This window comes from Neodiprion pinetum, chromosome 6 (assembly GCF_021155775.2).
Source record: "Neodiprion pinetum isolate iyNeoPine1 chromosome 6, iyNeoPine1.2, whole genome shotgun sequence".
In the NCBI taxonomy this organism is placed as follows: domain Eukaryota; kingdom Metazoa; phylum Arthropoda; class Insecta; order Hymenoptera; family Diprionidae; genus Neodiprion; species Neodiprion pinetum.
In genome coordinates, this window is record NC_060237.1 from 5,392,946 (window position 1) to 5,414,440 (window position 21,495).

At 44.8% G+C, this 21,495-nt stretch overlaps 1 protein-coding gene across 2 annotated transcripts; it reads left to right on the plus strand.

Annotated features, from left to right (window-relative positions):
• Window positions 1-161: 161 nt before the first annotated feature.
• sty (sprouty signaling antagonist) lies at window positions 162-20,972 on the plus strand. 2 transcript variants are annotated; one of them, XM_046630722.2, is made up of 2 exons: window positions 162-3,619; window positions 18,394-20,972. In XM_046630722.2, the coding sequence occupies exon 2, from the start codon at window positions 18,816-18,818 to the stop codon at window positions 20,241-20,243; it is 1,428 nt and encodes a 475-aa protein (XP_046486678.1). In that variant the 5' UTR covers window positions 162-3,619; window positions 18,394-18,815; the 3' UTR covers window positions 20,244-20,972. The 2 variants fall into 2 exon arrangements, with proteins under 2 accessions (XP_046486678.1, XP_046486679.1); XM_046630723.2 differs by lacking the exon at window positions 162-3,619 and adding an exon at window positions 16,305-16,517.
• Window positions 20,973-21,495: the final 523 nt, after the last annotated feature.

Genomic DNA, 21,495 nt, shown 5'->3' on the forward strand with positions numbered 1-21,495 from the left:
TACCCAACCAGCACAAACGCGCCTCGTCGTCGCCGCGTTCCCCGTTCGAGGCGCGGGGCGTCGAAGCGCATGCGCGCTGCGTGCCGCCCCCCCGCCCCGCCCTCCGCCGTTGGCGCAACTTCTTGCCCCACTCTCCGCTTCCCCTCTCGCCGCCGAGACAGAGAAACAAGCGAGCGAGCGACGGGGTCGCGGCGACTCGAAGAACCCGGCTTCAGAAACGAACAGGGAACCGTCGCGAGTGTGTGACGTTGGCGCGCCGCCTAGTGTGATGTTAGGAGAAAAGAGGGGAAGAGAAAAAAAAAACGGAAGTCCTGCTGCAGTTTTTAGAGCGATAATAATATACCGCCTATGCAAGCCCGGTGTGAACGGTCATTGTGAATCGCGGTGTATCGGGTTTCGGGGAAAGATATTGTAATATATCTAACATAAAGAGTGTGTTCGTTCAGTCGTCCGGAGTAGAGTGGCGGAGTTGTCTTGTATTTTTCTTCGCTCCCTCTCGCTACTACTGCTCCGTGGTTATCCGATAATAACAATAGTGCGTCAATCACGTGTCCGGAAACCAGTGGGCCCCTCCACCTCCCCTCCCTCTTCCCGATCACCGATCACCGAGAACGTTTGCTGAATAAACGGGGAATAAGCTGTTGCGCGTATGCGGCGTAAGAAGAATTGAGAGAGAGGGAGAGAAGAGGAAGGAAAGAAGAGAGAAAGAGAGCGTGTTGGACGCGCTGTGGATACGGAGAGAGACGGAGATAGGAGAGAAAGAGCCGGGGCAAAGCAGAGCAGAGTGTGCACTACCAACTAGCAGTGAAGTGAGTGTCCCGAAGCAGCAGCAGCAGCACCGAGCAGCCGCCACGAGATCCACGCCTCGGTTACACCGACATGGCCGCCGAGGCCAGCTGAAATTATCAAGCGATACGTACCGTCGTCGTTCCCGTTCGTTGGCTCGCCGCAACGTCCTCCTCCTCTCCTCGTTGTTATGCTTCTTTTCTCGGGCAAACTTATTGTTGGTAGCTTATTTCCAGATACGTACGCAACTGATTCACGGACGTGAACGGGACACGTGCCCTTTGTAGAAAACTCGTCGTAGGAAACTGTTCACCTCTGACAATCCTGCGTTTATATTTTATTTTCTTTTTTTTATCTCGCATCGATATTTTCCATCGTCTGTCGACCGACCACCTTACTTACGGATCCGTGTCGAAGAGAAGAAACAGCGGACAACGGATACGTTTGTTAATACAGGAGATAAACGCATGTGTTGTAACGATACGACGCCGAACGAAAGGGATCGTCGTCGAGTTTATTGTAACGAATCTCTCTATCTCGTACAAATGCGCGAGTGTTGGATTCGTCGTGAGGATCCCGTGTGCGGTAACCGTGTGTGTTTAATATTGCTCGGTTGATTATTTAAACTATTTCAACATTAATATAACACGTTCGTTCGGACACATGTAGACGTGAAAAACTACGTCGTCTAACGTCTCTCTCGCTCTCCTGTACATTCGAACAATGCAAGAGAGTTGAAATAAGGTGGTTAAATCGTATACCCAGTTATAAAACGTCATACACGGTGTATAATAACAACACGGGTCAATCAAGAAAGAGAGAGAGAGAGAGGGAGGAGTGATAAAACAGGCAATAGGGGAAGAAGAAGAAGAAGAAGAAGAAGAAGCAGCAGCAGCAGCAGTAGAAGATAGTAGTAGTAGTAGTAGTAAATGTACGAGAAGAATTTATTCTCGCATTCGCTACGGGAAAGAAAAAGGTCACTGCCATCGAGACGTCTCCTCAGCCAACGGTGCGTGAAAAGTTTAAGAGCCGGAGAGCGAGTATAGCTGTTCCGATCTTTGGAAGTGAAATAAAAAAAAAAACAAAAAGAAAAATAAGCAAAAGAATAAAACAACTAACAACTGAAAATATGGTATAAATATCGAGAAGGGAAAAACAAAAAATAAAAATAAAAAAAAGAACACCGCGTCGAGTACCGAAGAATAATAACAAAAAGGTTCGCGGAACCTTCGTCGACCCCTGTGACTCCCCTCTTCTCCGCTCCTCCTTCGTCCGACTGGTCGCCCTTCCCCCCCCCCCCATCCCTCGATATCGCAAAGGTAGTGGCAGTGTACGTGTGGTAGTGGTGACGGTGGCGGTGGCAGTTGGCAGTGCGCTGGTGGTGGTGCCGGTCGGTCGGTTCGGTTCTCTCTCTACGCACTTGGGGGAACGAGCCCAGAGTCGAGTCGAGTCGAGCCGAGCTGCCGAGAGAAGTTTTTGGCGTGTGTAAATGTGCGCGCGTGACACGAATATATACGGTGGTGTGGGAAAGAGAAGCGACGAGGACCGACGACGCGTATGTACGCCCGGTTATTTCTGTTACTTGTGGGGACGGCGTCGTGTTAAAATAAGCGGTGAATGAAGCGGCCTGTTGACTGCCGGCGGCGCGGCTTACGCGACGAATCGAGCGACGACGAAACTACTACGGGGGACGAGGGCGCGAAACCGGACGCGGAAACACCCTCGACGGATAGTTCGGAGGAAGTTTAACGTCGCGTTTCATCGTCGTTACGGAGACTCGAGGAGACCTCGAGGCGACTCTCGTCGATACCTACTTCGGACAATCGGCCGTGTCTACGTGTACGCTCTGTGTGACTTTTCTATACGCGAATATCGACAATCTTGAACTACGACGAAACCCATCCGAGTTATTTTTCGCGAAAAAACGCGTGATTTTATTATTGCGGATGTATTCGATTATTATTATTTATTTTATTTTTTTTCCACACGTGACGCGGTGAGGCGGTACAAGTGAAGTTGATTCAAGTGTTATTTCTCTTGATCCGACGATCCTTATTGTGGGATTGAAAAAATTGATCTTATTACGCGAGTGACGGAGACGGTTGTATCGAAGATCGTTTTCGTTACGGAATACGGAATTACCGGAAGGTGCGGTATGAGAAGCGACCAAGTGCTTCGAGCAGAAGTTGTATAATCGATTTTTATTGGTTCTTTTTTTCTTTTTTTCCTTTACAATTCTCTTACCTCCAACGACGTTACGGAACAAATCCGCAGCTGAATCATAACAGCAGCGACTGACGCGTGTAAAACAAGAGTGTGTTTTGTTTCTGTATATGATACAAGGGGCTCGTACTGTAGCCTGTGTGTTGCACGCGTCGTACAAGGGAGAGTTGAGAAGAAGAAGAAAAAAAAAAGAGGAGCTAAAGAGGGAGGAAAAAAAGGCGACAAAGTGCGCGGTAAAAAGTGGAAGAGAAGAGGGAAGGTAATTCGGTGCGGTCGGTGGATTAAAAGTGTAGAAGTGTGGATACCTTGGACTGCCCCCCGCCCCCGGCGCTGCCCCCGCGGCGCCCCCCCTGGCCGCCCAACAACCTAAGTGCCGCGACCCTAAGGAGCCTCAGTTTGGCGGGAAATAGTCTAGCAACCGGTAACACGCGCTCTTCCAGCTCCAGTTCAACATCCAGTTCCAGTTCCTGCAGTTCGAGTCATTCCTCGAGCGAGCAACCCTTGCTCATTCAACAACACAGGAAGACCTCGTCGGCCCCCAACAACCAATTTCTGCACCAGCTGACACCGCCCAAGTATCCAGCGCCGCCGCGACCCCCCAGTCGAAACGGTTAGTAATCATGTTTCTTTTTGTTTTTTTTTTTGTTTTTCATGTCACGAACAAGAGCAGAAATTATTGCTCGTTTCGTGGTTGGCAAATACCTCAACGTCTTCCTAACATCGATTACGCAATATATTTGATTCTAAGTCTGCGTATCCTTGTACACTGCGACTGAATCGTTCGACTCGTGTAGCGCGAATGGTTGTACGTTACGGCGAAAATCTAATCGCCCTTTTAATATTATCGATTAATCGTATGCTCCTAGGAATTTTTGTTAATTGAAAAAATGGATGGTTAAAACTGACCCGATAAACCCCGTCGCGTAACAAAAATAACGTCTTTTGAATTTGTACAGGAAAATTCCTGCGACAACTGTTGCTTGGCAGCGTGACCGTTATTCGCATTCGCGTTTTCATTCATTCCGGCTGGCTATATTCCTTGTACGTAACGTAACGCTGCTTCTGTTTTTCCATTTTATCGTTACCTTACACACGCGGGCTAAACTCTTGTTCTACGCCTATCCGTACGCTATGATAATATCGCGCGGCACACGACGTGAGAGTCTAGGTCTCTACGTTTACGTTACTAGGCTCTCGACGAAGGTTGATACCGACCCCGTTACCGCAACGCCAGTGGTATGCGGTACAGGCGATTCTCTACAACCTGGCTCTGTCTATGTACGTTCGAGGTTACGGTGCCCGTTCGTTTGTCTCTCCATACGTATAAACGCGTATTATAGCCTTTACGGTGAAGGTAAAGAGCCCCCCACCCCCCACCTTGCGCCGCTCTCGAGGTGAATAACTAATCGTAAATCGTCGTCCGAGAAGAAACCCCGGAATGAAGGAACGGTGAATGAACGAACCGTCGCGGCTAGAAAGTTTTGCGAGAAAGTCTTCTTCCACACAACAAGCGTATAACGATAATGATAATATTACACGCCGGTATTATACGCGACATGCCTCAGTGAGTATGCGGGAACGGGGTCTGGAATGAATGTAATCGTTTCATCGAACATTTATACGCGCGCGCAGATGCGTGCAACGTGTGTGCGTGCGCGTGTATGCACATGCATATATACATATATATATATATATGTATGCAAAACCTCGTCGGCGGCAAGCACACTGTCTCTTTTCAATTGATACACAGCGTGGCTGCTGATTGCACGCATGTTGTACGATTGTACAACGGGTGATATGTGGCACGGGTGTTATAATATAATGTGTAGACAGGTGGAAGGAAGGAAGGAAGGTAGGCAGGCAGGCGGCATCGTCGCATCTCGTCGCGTAACGCGCGAGTTCTCCGCAGCAAATGTAATCGAGGTGCAGGGGAGCCATTCATGAAACAAACTCGCAAGTTTGCCGACGGCACATGCGCGGATATGCAAGGTACACACGTGTCCCTGCTGCTTGCTTGAATGTTACGGGTTGGTGGTACGAATGCTCTACACCTTGGAGGGAACGGTAGCCTGTACGAGCTGCCTTGCCTCGATTTTCTGAGCATTGCACACCATACGCAAAGATAGTTGTCCGCGATTTTAACACCGATTTACACGACTTACCGAATCGCTGTGAACGAATGGACGAATGACTGACTGACTTTTATTGTGTTGATAAAAGAAGAAATTGTTGGTAATTATATTTGTACCGCGGTGCGTGCTCGTGGACTACAAACGTCACACGATCAGACGTAAGATGTAATTATATTATGTTATAACGTGATACACAACGCAGGATTTGTACTACTACGACGAATTTACACGTTTGAAATTTTATTTGACACAGCTGTGTCGCGTTATCGTTGTACGTAATAATTATAAACTCGTGACTGTTTGTAATTTGTATTATTTTCGTAATCGACGATAGTTTTTGTACTTTTATTTACTTCCTTCCACTTTCGTAAGTGACAAATTTATTTCTCGTACACCGCAGCAAACTTCTTTGTTTTATACGCATTTTAACCGTCCCGCATAATGCGAAAGAGAACCTCTTTATCGAGACCGTGAATGACTATGATCTTGTATGAACGCGAATTCTGGAACTACCCAACGAAGTCCTCCTATTTCCCTTGCTGCTGTTGCTGCAGAATCGACAGTCTTGTACGCAACATCGACCGCTCTCGCAACTCTCGCGGTTTATCTTGACTTCTTTAATTCTCTCTTCGTATTTTGCTGCTCGCACGATGCCTTGGCTGGCTGGTTGGCCTCGGTGTGCGTACAGCCAGATCATCGTCAGCTCCTCTCCTCCTCGTCCGAACGCCCGCCGTGTATATCAGAGAGAGCCTCCGCCGCCGGGCGCCGCGTTACACGCGTGCACGTCACATCCGGTCAGCAATAGCTAGCCTACGTCCTCGTCGTCTAGTTTATCTCACGAAAAGAAGATACTACTCCGTTAGTGTGCGTCTGTGTTTGTGAAGTACGCGTTTCGTGCTCTTTCGATCGAGCCAGCAGCAGAGTCAAGCCGCCGCGTACGGGCTTGCGTCTTTTTTCTCGCACTCGTGCTATCCTCGAAAATCATGCATCGTGCTCTTGCACGTTATACGTGCGCGGAATGTGAATTTAATCATCGACGAAATCGTACGTAATATCCAATGTATCGATCTGCAGTAATTATCCGTCAGACTTACGGAAAATTGGCCTCGCACTACCGTCTACATACGAGGGGGAGTAAATAATTAAACGCATACGGAATCGTTAAATTCCTGCTACTATAATACACCGCAAGGAATCGGGTGCGCCGGATGCTGCGCTTCGATCTTGCAGCGAATGCCGATGCATGGATTGCTGCATACTTTCTTGGTACAGTGGTATATAACGTGTGTAGGGATACGTCGGTCGTGTGGTGGACGCGTTGCGTTTGGCGAGGTTGTGTTCGTGCGACGACCGACGACCGACGACGATGACGACGGCTCTCTACTGCAGCATCATGTGGGTGGGCAAAGGCTTCACGCCATATGGTGTCCACATTCCATCTCCTCCCGTCAGCCAACGATCTTGTCGACTTGCCTGTGTATATACCTACATATACATATATATATATATATACATATATATATATAAATATATATAGATACCCAACATATATACATTGACTGCAGCATGCATGCGGCATGTACGAGGATACGATGAGGACTCTAGGGCGGCGACCCGAGCTTATAATGTCTTGTAACATCACGCGTTGTCATTTTTCTACACCTATATATATAATACACGTGTATATATATACACATGCATTATCGCGTTCAAACATGGCGTGTAGAGCTGTATAATACGATCAGGAAATAGAAGATTTGAATATATGTACAATTAAGACCGATGTTGATTATTATATATATATATATACGTAAATTTAAATAAAGTTTTGCCCCAAAAGGAAAAAAATTTTTTAAAAAATCGATAAAAAATTTGGATATATTTTTTTTCTGCTACTTTCTTATCGCTGTTTTATCCGTTCGATTACCCGTCTTCATTGAGGTAATTTTTGTTTTCCGTCCACTAGTTCGAACGATTTATGAAACAGCATAAATGTAGGTATATGGTAGTTTAATTTGTTATACGGATGTCGTTTCTCTGCTGGTCATTTATTACATGTATACGTATAACGTCTAATATCACGTTTGAATACCACACGTATAATTATACAGCGGTTTTCCGGTGCTGTGTGTCGATCAGGAAACCTCAGACGTTCGCTTTATAACGTATTCTCTGATTTGTTGTTATTCTTTTATTTCGTTCAATTAAGAACGTTCGTATGTAACCCATATCCGGGATGTCTGTTCGACGTCGAGATGCTTCAGCTATACGTACACGATCGCTATGTCGTACGAATTGTTGCTCACGGAGCTCGTATTATATATACTGTTTCATCATTTTTTCACGGGACAATATGGGGCGGAATTATTCATGGCGGTGAAAAGTTTTTCATCGTTTATCGAGATGTCTTATCGCTGTGCACGTACATTGTTAGCCTTTCTGTTTATCATTATTTAATAAATTGTCAATCTGTTATGTATAACGCAATCTCTTTGCCCTCGTGAAACTTAACTTGTTTATCTGTCTAATATAATCGTCTGGAGAATATTTAAAAAAATAAATAAGTAAACAAAAAACACATTGCGAGGAAATAACACTCCTATTTTGCAACTTTCGAATGACTTGGAAGCTGTTTGCTTGTATGTTTGCAAAATATGAGCACAGGCACTAGGATAATTTCTACACTTTGTTGTGAAATAACAATTTTTCATGAAGTTGCATCGTCAACACTAACTTCGCAAACCTCAATCTCGCGTATGTATTACACGTCTCTTTAGGTTTCACGTATCCGCTACAAATAACAATTTATCCAACGCAAGCACGCAGATTAATTCGCTGGATCTGCTTGTGTGCGTTTAGTTCATACCCTGTGTAAATAAATATTATTCCTATGCGTACATAGGCCTAATATACGTATGTTTGTACGCATGTGTGTATGTATTTACGTACGTAGTACATGCTTAGAGTTTCCGGTGTAGGTTCGTTCGTTCGTTCGTTCGTTCGTTCGTTCGTTCGTTCGTTCGTTCGTTCGTTCGTTCGGTCGGTCGCGTTCGTCGTACGCACGTGATGTCATACGTGGCGTTCATTGATAAACCGGCTAAACGCGCGAGTCCCGAGCTGTTGTATAGTATGGACCTATATAGATGTTGTATGTATGGCGCCGTTTCGCTGCCGTGCTGCGTGAAACCCGGTAATTTCAATAACGGGAACGTATAAAATCACTTTATCCTTGTATATGCATACCTGTATGCATAATACATTATATTCTTGTATAATAAGGCCTCATTTTTGTGCCGCGTTTGCGGGTTATTGCGGATATACGCGTTTGCGTCTGTTTTAACGGATAATTTGAAAAAATTCCGAATGTACGTAAATCTGCGAAGAAATTACATTTTTACTCCGTGTATACACACGTCAGACAACACGGTTTATTGTGTGGCGTAGGTATAGGTACGTGTAAACAACGTTAGATCCCGGATATCATATTTTAACATCATATAATTATACAAGCAGAAAATTGCGAAGCGATGTTCCGTAGTACTTGAAGTAGTGTTTGCTGCAAAAATATACACTAACGAAATATTATACCTATATGTATACAAAAGTGATAAACTTGCTTAGCAAATGGTTTTGATAATTTTCACAATCGATGAAACGCGTTATGTATGTACCTACGTTTGTAGGTATTGCTTTTGATTATTATTCAATATGATATTGTTTTTCATTTCTTATTTTTTTTTTTCCCAAGTACTGTTCGATCACGACGTTATTTATCGAAAAATGAAATTTCTCAGCCGAATTATTAACATCCGGATTTTGAACTCAATAATCCATCCCCTCGATTATATCTTGCATTATCGAACACCGCGTGCAGGCGTCAGGCTCTCACACCTAAATTCCTCTAATTCATTCGTAGGTGTGTGTAAATATATGTATATGTATCTCTCTGACAATGCGGCATGGATCGGAAGACCAAGGACGGTTGAAATGCGCGTGCGTGGGCGATGATGTGGGCAGCGTGGGCAACGTCTGGAGGATATCCGGTGCCTCCAGGTTTTTGTCCCGTTCGCATAGCTCTCTTCAAAATTTCTCCCCGCATCCCTGTTATATGTATATACGAACTCGCTTTCTTCTCTCCAAACTTCAAACTTCCTTCTTCCTCTCTCTCTCTCTCAAACCGAACATTCTGTCATGTTACGACATTTATTTATACATTGATTATTTTACTTCCTTACTGAATTGATAACGATTTAGATGACGCGTTTCATACAAATTGTTCATCATGTGCCGCATATAATATATACAACCGCTCAATGAAAACCTTTTATTTAATTTGATGTCCGGAAAATCAATGTTAACACGCGTTCGCCTCTTGTATATTATTAGGTATCTATGTTGTAAAATAATCGTGTGGCAACGATTCTGAAGGCGAAATAGGACCGGTTTTCTTCATATTGCAACGTCCATTGTGGGGGTGATAATTATACAAGTATTGTTAGTACTTGGAAGGAATCGTTAGAAGAGCGAAAGACGAAAAGAGAGGATCGTCGCAATTGCGGTGAGTGAAGAACGCGCATCCGCATCTGAGGATGTAACGTCGAGGGGAATGTAAGATCTGAAGAGAGCAAGAGAGTGAGAGTGAGAGTACGAAAGCGCGATTGCTGTGACGAGCAGAGGGGAATAGGGCGGATGTTATTTTAGAGGCTGGAGAGAAGGACGGAGAGTTTGGTAGAGTTGCGAAGTTTTTGCGCCCGTAATGAAGGCCGCCCCACGCGGCGAATCCCTACCAGATGTTTTAAAGATAGCACTTCGATGTGTGTAATATGCTCGCGATCCTCCTCCTCCTCCTCCTCCAACTCATCGCTAGCTGGCTAACTTGCCGTAGTAACGTCACAGATCCTAAACGCATGTATTTCATACCTAGATATATTCCTATGCAATATGAATTTTTGAACGATCGAGAAACTCGCGAGATTTTACCAAGCGCAGGCGGCGAGGTGTGAAAAATGGCGGAGATGAAATATTGTGGAAATAGAAGCGAGTATGAAGAAGTGGAATGAATTTTTTAATTTAGAAATTCGCGATACACAACATTAGAACAAATGTAGAAGTGTAAGAAGAACAAAATATATCTATACGTATGTATAAATGTTTATGTATATTTTAACGATTTTGAGTTACGAGTTTGTTTGTTGTTTTTTTTCAATTCTGTTAAACTAATCTATATATTTTTGTCTCTGAAAATTCGACGTCGTGACCCGACTATCGGCATATTGCTTCACTGTTTTCAAATAATCGTTTTGTGTCAAGTATATTCAGTTAAATTTCTCGTCCCAAACAACGAAGCGCGTGTTTAAAAATATACCGCAGGAATCACGTATCCGCAAATTTCTCGCTCTCGAAATTCTGTATAAATAGTATCGTTGATAGGAAAAAAAGAAGACGAAGAAGAAGAAGAAGAAGAAGAAGAAAACAGACGAAATTTGCGGTAAACATAGATGAAACGTATTGTCGGGTTTGATAAACGGCGTTATTACGTTACATTATTCGCCGGTGTAAAGCATTCGCGAATCTCCTCTTTTCTCCCTCGGCTTCCTCTCGTCACGTCATACGCCCCACGGTTATATCGCCTGGGTACTTATATTAAACTTGCATACGACGACGATCCGCAGGAGTTGGGAGATGATATCAAGCTCGGTCGGAGGCGGCGAGCGTTCGTTCGCGTTTATACAGACGAGGGCCGAAAATAGAAGCGCGTCGACGACGTTTCGGGTCCCGTTCGTCGAACGGGGCGCACTTTGGCACGATTTTCGTCGAGGCATCGCCGAGTTGTTTACATCGTAACGAATTAAGACTGGTTAACGTTTTCGCAACGGACCGTATCCCCGGGGTGTGTATAACGATATTATGGGTGCAGGATGCTCGGCGTTAGACCAATTTTTCTTATCCGTTTTCCACTTCGTCTTTTTCTTCTTCCTCTTCTTCCTTTTCTCGCCCCCGAACGGCGCTACCGACTTTACGACAGAATGACAGGTACTTTTTGTTTACTGTCAATCGTGACTTTGAGGAATACGTTATTTTTTCCAGGGGTTATCCTAAATTGATGTTTTTATGCCCGCGGCCAAATCATCTGCTAAGCGATTATCCCGTACTGAGCTGTCTACGATCACCTGACGTTGACTGAAATTCATAATACTTTGCCTGGCAAGTATTCTCTGCGATTAGGCTTATCGTTGTCTTCAATTTTCTATTGTCAAATATAGTCGGGAAGAAGAAGTTGATTACAATTGTTCGACCCTGTATAAATTTTCTTAAGATATCGAAGAATCTATGCAGGATATCATTATTAGCCGAACGTGCGCTTTATATCTCTGTTTTTTTTTTTTTTTTTTATTTTTTTTTATTTTTGGTCCAACAACATGTTTGTTTCAAACGAGTTTTTACACGTATAATTTTATAATTCTCACAAGTTTTCTAATCCCTTGATCAATTCATGTACCTGTAAGTACCTGCTTTGCCGAGTATCTACCTGTGCACAGTAATTTCGGAAGTATGTAGCAAGTTTGGTTTTTTTCCTCATTTCGTTTTTCATGAATAATCTCCAGGATGCGGTTAATACACGGCGTGTAACGTGAAAATCGAGACTGATCGCGAGGTGTGCGAGTGCACGAGCCGAACAGCTGGCGATTAAACACTGGGTGCTGCACGGCTGCCGGATGCACATCGTGGCCTTACCGAACCAACGTATAATGTGTGTGCGTGTGTGTGTATAAACGTATAACGTACACGCACGCACATGCGTGCGTGAGTTTGTTCGGTTTTCGGTTCGATCGACGGTGTCCATACGAAGCCAGCCTACTTACGGCAACAGCAGCAGAACCAGAAGGAACAACGCCGTGTGCGAAAGAGATGGGATGAATGAACGTGCGTATACGGTAGAGCGCGAGCGCAGTGACGTGAGCGAACAGAGAGAGAGAGAGAGCGAGGGAGCGAGGGAGCGTGAGAGGGGGGGGGGGGGGGGGGGGATAGATAATGGTGAATGAACGATGTACGCCTGCGAAAGAAAGAGAGACGTCGAGGGGGGTGGTGGGGGGAGATGGGCACATGGAGAGATAAAGAGCGAGGATATATGCGGAGTCACAGCCGGCTGTGACTCCTGTCTGCTTGCCTGCTTGCCTGCGCCTACTATACTTTTGCGTGTATGTATTCGTACGTACGTATGAATAAATAGCTTTAGAATGAATATGGAATAGACAAAAGAACGAAAGAACGAATGACGGAACATAAAGGAGGGAAGGGAGACGAAGTTGACGGAGAGACGACGGAATTCGCTCGTATAACGTTACGCCGGCAAGAGAAGTTTTGTTATTCCGCGATGTTTCACGAATACTTTTCATCGCAAAAGAAAATGCTTTTTGTGCGCACGTTCGGTTTCAGCTGTGTTGTTTTTTTTTTTTTTTTTTTTTTTTTTTTCTGTTCGTTTTTAATTCTCAATAACATATGTCGATTTCATCGTTCTTAAAGAATCTCTGTTGTTGTTGTTATACGGAGGAAATGGTATCTAATTGTGGATGGACGTATACGATTATACGTGATTCCGAATAAAAATCGATAACAAATAAAACGTTCGGATCTTCATTGTGGAAACAATTTCAATTTTTTGCACGTAAGATGCGTTATAACGAAATTGTAGAATAATTCTGGAGAGCAATTTTAAGTTTGACGAAATTGGTATCATTTTAAATTTATACGTGTTTCAAGAAACTCATTTTACATGTATTATGTACTCAATTTCTTTGTATAATGTAATGTATAAGGGTTCTCGGATATTGATTCGGCACTACTACATATATATATATTAGGCTATATCCGGTGTTGCTTTTTATGTACAATCGCGTGTCGAAATCTACCAGCAAACACTGTAGGGCGTCCTCAAACCAGTGGCTATATAAGCCGAGTACAGGATACAGGTTGACTCGATCTCCGTTCAAGTTTCGGGTTTCGATTTCCGTCACTCTTTTTTACTTATATTTTACTATATACAGATATCCGTCTTCAGCTTTTATAACCTGCACTCCTCCAATCGTATTTGAGAAACCGCGAGATTTTTTATTTCTAATTTCGTTGAAATTTTTTTTCGTCTCGCCTCTCATTCGATATCCCGAAACGATCCAGCATTGCGGAAAACCACAGCGATCTTATATTCCTACACGCACGAATGCTGCATCTCGCAGTCTGTATAGGAAACAAGAAAGAATTAAGTATGCGGAATAAAAATCTGGTGTACAGTATTTTACAGTTTTCCTTGACTTTCCTTGGATGTATTGTAGCAGGTATGTGTAGTAAACTATGTGACGTGTAAACTCCTCCGTTCGTAATGAATGAAACTTGGCGTGGTGCGCGCTAAACTGAAACCGGTGTATGTAGGAAAAAATAAGGTATGCGTATATGTACTACGTATGTAGATGTATGTAACGTACACCGACAGCCTTGTAACGCGGCTGAATAATCAGTTCGGCTCGAGTGATTCGCTATTCGTAATTACAATTGCACGGAGCTGCGGATACACCGTATTTATGCAGAAAATTTTCACTCACTTCATTTATCAACCCATGATGTGTGTGTAAATAATGCAATATAGGGTAAACGTTTATGACACTGTATTTATTATCCACATACTACGCATCGTTTATTCCAACAAAAAAAAAATATATATATACACATATATATACGTATAAACATTATCCGTGATTGAAAAAATTTCCCGATTATTCGCTTCGCGTACGTATAATGTATTCGTATATGTATATATAATGTGAAGGAAAAATAAATAAAAAAAAATAAAATAAAAATAAAATATCTACAATATACCGTAAAAACATGCTAACCTTTACCAAGAAGTATACCTACGGCGCGTACAACGCAAGCTGGTCCTCGGAATGGCGGTGAGGATGACGGGAGTCGGGGGGCTGGGGCTGGGGGGGGGGGGGGGGGGGGTCGTCGGGAGGCCCGCTGGGTGACCTTCCTTGGGGCCTTGCTACACGGTGCGGACCTGAAAACATTGACCCAGGCGCGCCGAGGGCTCGTCGTCGCCGGCAGACGACGCACGCTTGGGCATCGGGCCCCAACGAAAAGTCGAAAGATATACTTTACGTGCGCACGGTCCCACACAGTTATCGAACCTTACTACTCCTCCTCGACGGCACAACCCCCGGGGGCCCGCGAAGAAGAGGTCTTCACCCTCGAAGGAACGTATATAAAGACCTCATCACAATGGGGCAACGTGACGAGTCACATTTATTCGGTGCCGTGCGAGAAGCACTTCTTGGAATACAAATGCTCTCTCTGCTGCTTCTCTTTCTCTTTCTCCTCGTCGTTCGTGAAGATGGTTCTATACACAGGTAAAGGTATGCTGCTGCTGCTGTTGACGATGACGATGTTTGCTGTAGCAGAGTGCGCAGTTTTATACCGCGATCGGTTTTGAAATTGAAGTATTTCTGTTTTTTTGTTGTTTTTTTTTCCGTCTCTCCTGTTTTGTCTACAACGAGAGTTTAAGGCGGTAGTAAAAAATGAAACAAAATATTATCGATAATCGTGTTGTATGATTCAGACTTTTCAGACACCCGGTATATCGGACGCGTGGTCAGGCAGGTTCTTCACTGTAATCTGATGCAGAGGCCCGTGCACACTGCAGTAAACCGCACGTGTCAGTATTTTTCGTATATCATCTCGAATCTCCCTGATGGTAAATCGTCGATGATCTCGAATTTACGCTTATATTAATATACGTAATACCTGTGTGGAAACTCGTTTATAATATTTACACACACATGTATGGCATGTACGGATAACCCGTTTTTTCCGTCGTATTATACGTTTTGTAAAGATCGATAATAATCCTCCAACAATTTGTCTATATGTATATTTTTAGTAATGTTCCGCATGCAGAATTTACCACGGCAAGTAATGGTGAAAGAATTTTTTTATGCCTATAGTTATATTCTTGAAAAATATTCCGCATTCGCTTCTTCGGGTTGCATCGGAGAGAAAATCGTAAAATTCTTTCAGTGATATAGTTTTCTCGGCAAAGCCGCTGCAGGCATGCCTCGAGATACAGAGGAGAAAATATTTCTAAAGTGACCCATGGCTTACGGGGAGGACATTACCTCCTGCCCTCTTCGGCCCCGTCCCTCCAGGACTTTGCTGTCGGTATTATAGCCGTATTGTCGTTGCTCGTTGTACCGCACGCGGTAACCGGATCCAGCAGGAATATACTTTATTCCTTTAGGACGGGTACCTGTTGCCAGGTATATACATGCGTACATACCTGTGATACGCGTCGTACGCAAGGCTCGTCGATTCGACGTTGGCTGTATTAAGGATATTTAGAATTTCGATATTTCATTTGAAGTTTAATTATCAATTGTCAGAAAAGTAAAGAAAAGTAGGTATCTAACGTTTTCGGGCAATAACAAGTTTTGCGAATTAATGATTATTCGAGGATTCATCGTCGAATACTTACGTTGTACAATATCAAATTTACAGATCGTGTATCGTGTATTAATTCTTCAAAGTTTTACTAAATTCGTCCACCACACCGCCGCGTTCTCTGCATTCTTTGCACTCGATGACGATTCAAACTCTCCACTCGCGCTGGATGTAACGCGATTTGATCCTCTTGCTTAAATACGACGACCAGACAACACATGTCAGTGTAATACGGTATACGTACTTGTACGTACGCATAGGTACGTGAGATATCGTGCGACTCGAAGGGGAGAAACTTTCTCTCGAAAGAATATAAGCTGCGGTTCGCGGTCGTCATCGTCACGATGATGATGATGATGATGATGATGATGATGACGATGATGATGACCGTAATGACGACTATGATGATGATTAAGATGATGATGGTAGTGACGGTAGCGGCAGCACCATCATCGGCAGCAGGAGAAACAGCAGCAGCAGCAGCAGCAGTGGGACAGTGGTAATGTTTTCATTCAACTCGAAACTTCAATGATAGCTTCCATCCATTCATAAAAAGCTTCGAGGCGCAGTCATAGTACCGACGACGACCGTCAGATGGTGGGAGGTTGCAGCCCCGCCCCTCCGCCCCGCCGATCCCCGCCGCTGCTCGGCCGTTCAGTCAGCGGCCGGCGCTCGGTTCGCGCGTATCGCACGGATCGCTGTCGCAACGCGAAACCCGGAGGGCCTTGATCCGATTCATATACGTGGCTGATTCGCGTATCGTCGTCTACGCGCTGCGATAAAACGAGAAACCGGCCCTTACACCCTTTCGTTTCATTATATTTAACCCCGTAGACTCGAGGACACACTTATATCTGTACTACACTGTCGGCATCCCCTCGTCACGAGGTAATTTATCGTATACATGCATGATTTACTTTGTTAATTAATTAAAATTAGGGTAATTAAGTTTTTTCGTACGTTCGGTTGCACAATCGAGCTCGTAAGAATTTCACCGTTTCAGGTGGAAAATCGGACAATGTGCTCTGATTTCGTGTCAGTTTGTTTATCGACGTTTGTAAAAATGTTTAAACACCGTTGTTGTTATACTGTTAATGTTGCATCGAGTTTCTCTGAGGATATTCGATGTACCGTATTTTCATCCAATTTAAATAGTGGAAACCGACGGCGAATTCCTCCAAGTTCGTTTCGTTTCGTTTCGGTTCGTTTCGGTCTTCTGCTTCTTATTCTTCTTCTTTTTTTCCAATTCTTTTATAGTCATTCTTAGTTAGTCACCGGAAGTACGCGATCGTCAAGGTTGAATGATTCGAGAATTTTATAGCCGATCTTACAATTAAACGAGTCGAGGGGAGAGGAGAGTAAAGGAAAGGAAAGGAAAGGAAAGGAAAGGAAGTGAGTGAGTGAGCGAATGAAAAATCGTGAATTCAATGAAGCGATAGCCAAGCCAATTATTTATCGTAACTACTGTACAAAAATATATACGTATGTAAATATACTCTACGACGTGTCAAACGCACGTTTTACGCTTTAAGGCTTTGACCGTAATTCCCGCTCCCCGAGTTAGTCGAGAGAGTTATTTCCTCGATTATCACCCTGGCAACGATTCCGTGGTATCTGACGATGTATAGACACGTGTAGAAAAGTTACGGTGTGTGCATCGTCGACCTATGATGCGCTAATATTCAGCTGGCAATAAAATTCCTATGGAATATTCTACAACCGAATAATAGTTTTTACGCAAGAACTGACTACTAGACCCATACGATAACGAATCTCACACTACGGTTTATAATATGAAAGACTTTTATTTCCTCTAAAATATGTCAAACCTTTCTTTCACAATCTTAACAATTTGTTTTTCCCATCGCTCTATATTTTCCACAAAGTTTTTTGTTTTCATCTTTTTTTTTTTTTTCTTATTGCAGTAGTAGCAGCAGCAGCAGCATAATGTCAATTGGTTGGCACGTCTAACATATGCAAAAAATGGGAAAAATAATTTGTCCAATTCGTTGAATGTTTAATTTTCATCTCTTTCAAGACGAAGAACAATGAAAAATAGATGGTGGATTTTTTTTTCTCGACTTTGCAGAGGACAGTTGTGTCGCGGTTGGAAGCTTTGACCTGTGGCAATCACCCGTTGATATACCCAACATTCCTTCGACCTCTATTCCGCCCCACTGGGATACTTGCATACTATATATCCTTTCATACCGTTGGTCTAGAGCCAAACGTCTTGCCGCACGCGCACACACACGCCTATGTGTGCATAATACTCGAGCGAAAAAAAGATTGTATATAGGAGCATTATATACGTAACATAACGTTCGAGGTGTTTGCCAATCGTATGACTAACGGACTTGTATTATACCTATCGTTTCGCGTATAAATATTTCTCTATCGAAACTGGATTTTCAGCTGGCTTGTTAGAGAAACCGGGGGAATTGGATTGATATTCTGGGAAACTTGAAAGACGGTGTTGATATTTATTTAAAAGTAAAAAAAAAAAAGAAAAAAAATCAAAACGTATTTTACCTCGAGTTCTGCGACACCGATGAAAATTTTGTAAATTGCTATCGAACCGTTTGTTCTTCTCTAAAAATCCAAGCGAACGAAGTTGGGGACCGAATGATCGTTGTTAGATTTGTAATTTGTAACAATTCCCGTGTACGTAACCGCGCGTCATCGGCTGGAAATAAACCTACGCCGACGACACAGAACCCCAGAAAGTCCCGAGTCTGACAGGAAGTCTATTGTGATGTTTCAGGTGGGGATGAAGGGCGCGTCGCGAGGACGGGAAGCGGCCGCTTCGGAGCCTCGCCGAGGGGGGGGCCGCAGCAACGAGTCGGTTCTGGGGCAGGACGAGCAGTGCGAACGAGCTGCAGCGGCGACGAGACGACGAGCATCGCCGGAAACCCGGTACTGCGTTACAATCCCGGATCAGCCCCGGCATCGGTGTTTGAAAATCGCGGCACGTCGAGCGATTTGCAATGGAGTAGAAACGGCGGGGCGTCTGGATCACCGGGAAGGAGTCCAAGAGCGATCGGACGGCAATCCGCATCTTCATCGCCGGCACCAACAGCGACGCGAAACAGTTACAGGCACCACCCGCCGACGTCGGATATCGTCGTACAACCGGATATCTGCAGGTGGTCAGATCGCCTCGAACTGAGAGGCGGCGTCGTCCCGATGTCACGGCCGCCCTCCTCATCCTCGTCGTCGTCATTCTCCTCCTCCGTCGCCCCCGCACCCTCCCCGGCGATATCCGCTTCCGCCCTGGCCAGGGTCCACGGCCACGATCACAACCGGCCCCTCCCTCCCCCCAGATTGCCCGAAACGGCGACGGGCCCCGCGGGTCATCAGTCTCTCCATCAGGCGCCCCTAACCGCGCCGCTCACTCCGCTGTCTTCCTCGTCGCCGCCCTCGTCGCTCACCGCGATAGGGACTTTAAGGACGAGCTCACGGGCACCCGCGCCTCCGCCTGCGCCGATTCACGACGCTGTCAGGATACCGCCAGTCTCCGATCAGGATTCGCTTAACCTGCAGAACAGGAACGCGACGCCGACGCCGACGCCGACATCGAGGAGTCCCGTGCAGGTTGCGAGCGAGGTTACGCTGACGGTGCCGAGGCCCGACGGGGAAAGGGCGGTGAACGAGTACGTAGAGACGCCGTTCAGGCCCACGGGCAACGTCGTGAGCAGCCAAAAGTCATGCCTGAAATCGGAGAGGAGGACGAAGCGTCACCTTCACCATCACCTGCATCATCATCATCACCTGCACCATCATCATCATCAGCACGGACGGAACGCGGCGACGATACCGGTAACGCCGGCGTCATCGTCGCCCGGGAAGAAGAATTCTTCGACGGCCGTAACGAAGCAGCCGGTATCGTTCACCAAGGAACCGACGAACCCGCCGGGCGCTTTGTCTCAGCAGATACAGCTTCAGCAGCAGCAGCAGCAAATACTACAGCAACAGAGGTCCTCCTTGTTTCCGGGGGGCATTGGCTTCGGGGCTGGAGGTGGAGGCCTAGGAGGCGGCGGAAGCGGGGGTGGAAACGGAGGCGCGATGATACCTCTGGACGAGGGACTGTCGATAATGTGCGAATACTGCGGCAGGTGTCGTTGCGAATCCTGCAGGGAACCACCGCCGTTGCCGAGCCGTTGGCTGTGCGACAACGCTTGTTTTTGCTCCGCCGAAACGGCACTGGACTACGCCTCGTGTCTCTGTTGCGTTAAGGGTTTGTTTTATCACTGCGGCGACGCCGGTAGCGGCGTTGAAAACGAGGGCGAGGGCGCCGGAAGCTGCGCCGACGAACCTTGCTCGTGCAACGGATCTAGCCGATTGGCGCGATGGACTTGCCTCGGTGCCTTGGCCCTCGCTCTACCTTGTCTGTTGTGCTACTGGCCGTTGAAGGGCTGCGTGGCCGTTTGCGAGGCTTGTTACGCGCGTCACGCGTCTCACGGATGCAGATGCGATCCGTCGGCCGCAGCCGTCGCTGCCGCGAACGCCGCCGCGAACGCCGCGGCCGCCGCCAGGCATTTGGCACCTTCGAATTTAAGGGACTCGAGGGATCCCGAAAAGAGATTACTCGATCCTGTCACACCCGAGCTATGAGAGACACGGCGGCGAGTGTGTTTTTACGCGTTGTTGCAGAGACACGATATCGCAGGTATACGCCGATGCCGATCGAACCGACTTGGACGCTCGGAGCTGTGCGCTCATTCCCCTCCGTTTCACGAACGATTCGTCATGTACATATTATATTATACTATATTATGTTATATTATATATTATGTATCACAGGTCAATATATATATATATATATATATATATTACTGTATTAATTGTAAATCGTTGTGTGTTACACAAAACTCACCGTTGCATATAACTTACTGCACGGACGGACACGCGCCGGTTTTTTCCTCATTTTGTGTATACAAACACACACTCCCATCCTTCGTACACACAGTCATACGGCACGTTATCCAACGCGCAGAGAGGGAAAGGATGAGACTCGTTTGGATGGGTGGTTTGGAGAAATGAAATGTTAAACATTCTCTATGTTCAATGAAGGGCGTGAGAGATAGAGACTAATATGATATATACAATTATTATAAAATAAAGAAATAAGCTGTGTGCGAGGTGGTTTTCGGTATATGTGTGTAGGGAGAGAGAAAGAGAGAGAGAGAGATTCGTGGTGGCATAACGATATGAAAAATCGAAACTGGATAAAAGCAAAGAGAAGTAAATGATAGAGAAGAATGAAAAAAAAAAAAACAACAAAGAATGAGAACTGATTCAAATCAGTAGAAGTGTAGTAAACAAGTGTATTGGTTGCGTTTAGTACAACAGTTGCATTTAAGGTGAAAATTTGATAAAAAAGTTAAGAAATCTAAAATTAAGAACGAAGAAATAATAATAATAACAACAACAAATATAATAATAGTAATAATAATAATAATAATAATAATAAAAGACGAGAGTGTCCTGCATCCAGGGCACGGAACGAGTCGATCCTATGTATAAACTTGTAATTTCGGATAGCTTCGTGTTTATTTATTATTCTCCTTTAATATACCATGCAGACATATAATATATATATGTATATATGACTGCATGGTATATATATGTGTGTGTGTGTGTGTATGTATGTACGCATGCATGTGCATATACTTGTACGTATATAAAATTCATGACGGTGTACACGAAAATACATACAGATTTTAACCTACACGCAAATGTGTGTCTATATGTCATAATACGATTACAGAATACATGCACATAAGCCGGGCGCCGAACTAAGGTACATCATCCGCATTATACCTATAGATGTATTATAGGTGTGAATAATTTACACCGTGTAAAA